This window comes from Epinephelus moara, chromosome 2, assembly GCF_006386435.1.
Source record: "Epinephelus moara isolate mb chromosome 2, YSFRI_EMoa_1.0, whole genome shotgun sequence".
NCBI classification, from domain to species: domain Eukaryota; kingdom Metazoa; phylum Chordata; class Actinopteri; order Perciformes; family Serranidae; genus Epinephelus; species Epinephelus moara.
The window spans coordinates 1,402,476-1,408,523 of NC_065507.1; the positions used below are offsets into that span (position 1 = coordinate 1,402,476).

At 38.4% G+C, this 6,048-nt stretch overlaps 1 protein-coding gene across 2 annotated transcripts in view; it reads left to right on the top strand.

Moving 5' to 3' along the window:
- abcg1 (ATP-binding cassette, sub-family G (WHITE), member 1) overlaps window positions 1-6,048 on the top strand; it is a 281,654-nt gene that overhangs the window by 250,775 nt on the left and 24,831 nt on the right. The window contains exon 1 of one of the 2 annotated variants that reach the window (XM_050065463.1): window positions 3,165-3,917. The exons of the other annotated variant lie outside the window; for it this stretch is intronic. Coding sequence (XP_049921420.1) covers window positions 3,855-3,917 — 63 coding nt within the window. The 5' untranslated portion in view covers window positions 3,165-3,854. Of the gene's footprint in view, window positions 1-3,164; window positions 3,918-6,048 lie in introns of those variants that run through there. 2 annotated transcript variants of the gene reach the window in all.

Here is a 6,048-nt window from a genome sequence, read left to right on the forward strand (position 1 = left end):
CATTATTTTCTTCGTCAATGTTTGGTCTATAAGATGTCAAATGACTTCTCAGATTCTGGCTGCGTTTCTTTTTTGATGACATTTTGGCCCAAACGTCATCAAAGTAAAAGAAATACAGCCAGAGTGTGCGACACTTGTTTTCTACATCAGGTGTGCTGCCTGTGATCAGCACCTCCTTATAATTATTGATGTGTGTTACTTTTATATTTTAAAAATGAGTTATCTCAACAGTGACTCAAAATAATGACTTTGTATCCTGAAAAAAAACAAACCATCAGATCTCAAAATAAGAACGAACCTGTCTTGGAAAAAAAGACCTAGCATCTCAAAAATAATGACGTAGCATCTCTAAACGTTTGTCTTTAAATGTTTCATCAGTCTAAATCTTAAAGACGTTCAGTGTAACATGATGTAAAACAACTTAAACATTCAGTTATCTAAATAATTTTTCCGTCTTCTCTGATCGTTGCAGCGCTGCTGTTGAAGTTTTCACAGTTTAATGCTAACGTGGAAACACGCTGAATAAAGTGTGGCGTTCCTCTTGGTCAGCTCTGTTCGGCCCAGACAGTCGTTTATAAGGTAATTAATGATCCTCATCAGCTCATACTGTGATATTATTAACACATATTTTTGTCTCATCAAGCGGTGACAAAGTGTTGATTCAGGTGTTGTCAGTGTTTCTCTGAACTCGACAGGTTCGTCTCATCATAACGTCTCAGCGCCACCAGACTTCCTGTTGGAGGTTTTTAAAAACTGACGTGTTGTTTTATGACTGGTCAGATTCTCTGAGAGGATTATTTCAGTTTTCTAAATTCTGATTTTAATAAGTCTTTATGGGAGTCCATATGCACGAATGTGATTAGAATAAAGATCCAGTTAGTAAAAAGAGATCTCGAAATAATCGAACAGTATCTAAAAATGTAATGACAGCATTTTAAAATAATGACTTCGTATCTCAAAACCTCGGCGTGATTTTCAGAAATAACCATGAAATAATGTCAGTTTCTTAAAGTTACAGTGTCTCAAAATAATGACTCCCTCATCTCTAAACTCTGACAGTATCTCAAGATAACTCAGTATCTCGAGATGATGTCATCGTATCTCTACATTATGATTTACTCTGAAATGATAACCAAGTCATTTTGGGTCAAAGAAATTGACTCAGTATTTCAAGATAATGTGGTAATCTTAAAACATCATCTTCTGAAAGTTTCTCTTCACAGTGACCCACAGGTTTGGACCAAGTTCACCGACTTTATTCGCACCTTTAAAAGTTTTTCTCTTCGTCTCCTTCTGACAGTTTTATAACAAACGACGGCCCTTCAATGTGACATCACTGGTGAGCGGAGCCTTGTGAGGCCAAACCACCAGTGAAGGTCACACAGGTCATGAACAAGCAGCCGACAAAATAAAAGATATAAAAAAAGAACAGAAAGACGGGTCCACGGCGCCGCGGTTTGTAAAAAGATTTGATTTCTGTCTCAGTGTCGATGACATCACCATCAGGAGCTCTTGGTTAGCGTGCGTCTGTGTGCGACTCAACGACAGATGAGCATTTATGAGTGGAAGTGAAAGGATGTTGAACACAGACGGACGCACGTGTTGATGCCTTACAACAGGAAGTGGGCCGAATGTCGACCACACTTTACTTTTGAATGTCATATTTATCTCTCTGTGACTTTGTTATCGACACATTAAACATGGAGATTGTTCTGAGTGAGTTTACAGGTGATGTTTGTCCTGCAGTACCTCCGTTCATCCAGCAGGTGGTGCCGTCGTCCTGCTGCTCGCTGACAGTCACTGTGTTTAAAGTGGATTTAGGTCAGCGGCTGGTAATTTAGTCTTTATTTAGATCCCATGAGCCTCTGCAGAGTGTCTCTGCTCCTGAGCTCAGCACACAACAAACAAACAAACAATTTAAAATCACACTGAATCAACAGAATAAAGAACTGAATGACAGATGAAAAGAGAGAAAACAGGAGTTTGAATAAGAAATAAAAGAAACAGTGACATGAATCAGTTTAAGTTTTAGTGACTTTAAATAAGACAAAAATACTTTGAAGCTTCAGATAGAAAAAGATCTTTAAATTAAAATTCTCATTTCTTAATGAAACCAGCAGAGAATGTGTAAAGTAACTAAAGTAACTGAGTACTTTTACTCAAGCACTGCACTACAGAATATTGTTCAATACTTCTACTTCGTCTCTCAGAGAGAAAATATTGATATTTATTGATTTAAGAACCCAAAGTTAGTTTATTTTATTTTAATTTAATTTATTTTGTTTAAGTTTATTTTATATTACTTTGTTTTAGCTTAGTTAATTTTATTTTATTTCAATAGTTTATTTTTAGTTTAGTTTATTTTGGTTAATTTATTTTAGATTATTTTATTTTATTATGTTTTATTTTACTTTAATTTATCTTAGTTTTATTATTATAATATTATAATATATAATATAATATTTTAGATTAGTTTATTTTAGTTTAGTTTATTTTATTTCAAATTACTTTATTTGTAGTTCAGTTTGTTTTGGTTAATTTATGTTAGATTAGTTTACCTTATTTTATTTTAGATTAGTTAATTTAAATGTTTTTTTGTTTAGTTGTACAGAAAATACAGGAAAAAAGATAGGAGACCTTGATGTAACGCAACATTTGGACTCAGAGCACCTTGCCCGGTAAAGGGACACAGGGCCCTCAAAGATTAAAGAACTGAAAAAGAAATCCAGACCAAGAAATACAAAATTATTAGAGATGTACAATTTACAAAAAAAAAAAAAAAAAATTACTTTGCTTTTTTTTTTTTGCTTCTTGTCTTATGTATTAAAAATATACAAATAAACTAAAATAAAAGTAATAAAACTCCAGTGTAGACAAACTATTACAACTAAATGTCCTGCTTTCTAAATTTTATTTAGTGAAAAAAATTAAATACAAAAATATGTTTTCTTTTAAAACATGGGGAGACGGCAACGAAGGAAGAAAATGACCCCAAAAAATAAGCAAAACATTAGTAAAAAGAGAAAATTCAAAAACAAGAAAATTAGTTTAAATAAATAAAGTTCAACACAAACAAACACGGAAAATAACCTGGAAAGAGTGCTTAAAAATTGTAGTAGTTCTGTGACATAATTTAAGATGTAATAATAATTAGAATAATAATAATTAGAATAGTTTTCCAGAATCAGAAACACTTCATTGATGCCCGAGGGGAAATTGTGATTACAGTCGCCCTTATGTAAAAAATAGAAAATTTTAAGTCATCAAAATTGTACTTAATTGTAAATGAAATTGTACGTAAGCACAGTACTTGAGTAAATGTACTTTGTTATATTCCATGAGTGAGTGTTGGTGAAGCGCAGAACAAAGTTGAGTTGTTAGCAAACATTTTTAACATCTGATAGCAAATACTTTACAAAGATTTAAATTAAAATTGGACCCAGTTACCTTCCCTGTGGAACACCGCAAAGATTTAAAAAATATATACTGTGGTTTAAAAATTGACGCATTTAAAACAACGTAACTGGAAGGAGGATCTCAGCTTTATCATTTTATTTATTATTATTATTTATTCTAAATGCGTTATCTATGAATTCGGACACACATTTTATTTTATATTGTTGCTTTAGGAGCAGAAAAACCTGTGAAAATGTAAAAACCAAGTCCACAACCAGCATCAAGCTGAAAAAGACCAAACAGTTTTCCAGGCTGAGACTCTGACCAATCAGAGAGCAGGAGCAGGTGGGCGGGGCCAGTGCAGCGGTGGGCGGGATAAGTAGGCAGGTCAGCTGTGGCTCAGTAAGCACTGATCAGATGAGTGTGAGGGGAGCAGAGTGTGTTGCTGTGTCTCGGCCATGGCCTGTCTGATGGCCGCCTGGTCCGTCCACAACCCCACCGTCACCAACTCCATCATCATGGTGAGTATGCACAAGACACTCTGTCCATCACATCAATCTGCCGGGGACATGTGGGACAGCGTTAAGCTCTCAGAGGGACACACAGATCTAAATACAACTAATGCAATTAAACCAGACGAGGTGGAAATAAACTGAAAACTAAAATCAGACACACGTATATAAACATATATGATTAAACCACGTCCAAATAATCAACCTCCAACACCAGCTTTAGAAAACACACACATTCTGTCTCTGTCCAAGTGGGGACACACTGCTGACACTGGACTCTGGGGACACAGTGGAAATATACTGAGGACATTTACTGGACATTTCTTAAAAATACATCAGAAACTTACTGGACTTTTTTTTTTTTTGAGAAATAAACTGGAGACATACTAGGGACAAAGTAGAGACATACAGGACACATACTGGGGACACAGTGGAGTTATTGTAGAGACATACTGGACATTTCATAGAGACATACTGGAGACATACTAGGGACATAGTGGAGTTACAGTGGAGACAATTTCTTCAAGATTTACTGGACACATACTGGAGACACACTGGAGACATACTGGAGACACACTGGAGACACACTGGCGGCATACTGGAGACACAGTGGAGACACACTGAAGACACACTGGAGACACACTGGAGACATACTGGAGACACACTGAAGACACACGAGACACACTGAAGACACACTGGAGACATACTGGAGACACACTGAAGACACACTGGAGACATACTGGAGACACACTGGAGACACACTGAAGACACACTGGAGACACTGGAGACACACTGAAGACATACTGGAGACACACTGGAGACATACTGGAGACATACTGGAGACATACTGGAGACGCACTGGAGACGCACTGGAGACATACTGGAGACACACTGGAGATACACTGGAGACATACTGGAGACACACTGGAGATACACTGGAGACACACTGAAGACACACTGAAGACATACTAGAGACACACTGAAGACACACTGAAGATACACTGGAGACACACTGAAGATATACTGGAGACATACTGGAGACACACTGAAGACATACTGGAGACATACTGGAGACACACTGGAGACACACTGAAGATACACTGGAGACATACTGGAGACACACTGGAGACACACTGGAGATACACTGGAGACACATTGAAGACATACTAGAGACACACTGAAGACACACTGAAGATACACTGGAGACACACTGGAGACACACTGAAGACATAATGGAGACATACTGGAGACACACTGGAGACACACTGAAGATACACTGGAGACACACTGGAGACATACTGGAGACCCACTGGAGACCCACTGGAGATACACTGGAGACACACTGGAGACACACTGGAGACCCACTGGAGATACACTGGAGGCACACTAGAGGCACACTGAAGACATACTGGAGACACACTGAAGACATACTAGAGACACACTGAAGACACACTGAAGATACACTGGAGACACACTGGAGACATACTGAAGACACACTGAAGACATACTGGAGACATACTGGAGACATACTGGAGACACTGAAGACACACTGAAGACATACTGGAGACATACTGGAGACATACTGGAGACACACTGAAGATACACTGGAGACACACTGGAGACACACTGAAGATACACTGGAGACACACTGAAGATACACTGGAGACACACTGGAGACATACTGGAGACACACTGGAGACATACTGGAGACACACGGGAGACACACTGGAGACATACTGGAGACATACTGGAGACACACTGGAGACATACTAGAGACACACTGAAGATACACTGGAGACACACTGGAGACACACTGAAGACATACTGGAGACATACTGGAGACACACTGGAGACACACTGAAGATACACTGGAGACACACTGGAGACACACTGGAGACACACTGAAGACATACTGAAGACACACTGAAGACACACTGGAGACATACTGGAGACATACTGGAGACACACTGGAGACACACTGAAGACATACTGGAGACACACTGGAGACACACTGAAGATACACTGGAGACACACTGGAGACACACTGGAGACATACTGGAGACACACTGGAGACATACTGGAGACATACTGGAGACACACTGGAGACATACTGGAGACACACTGAAGACATACTAGAGAC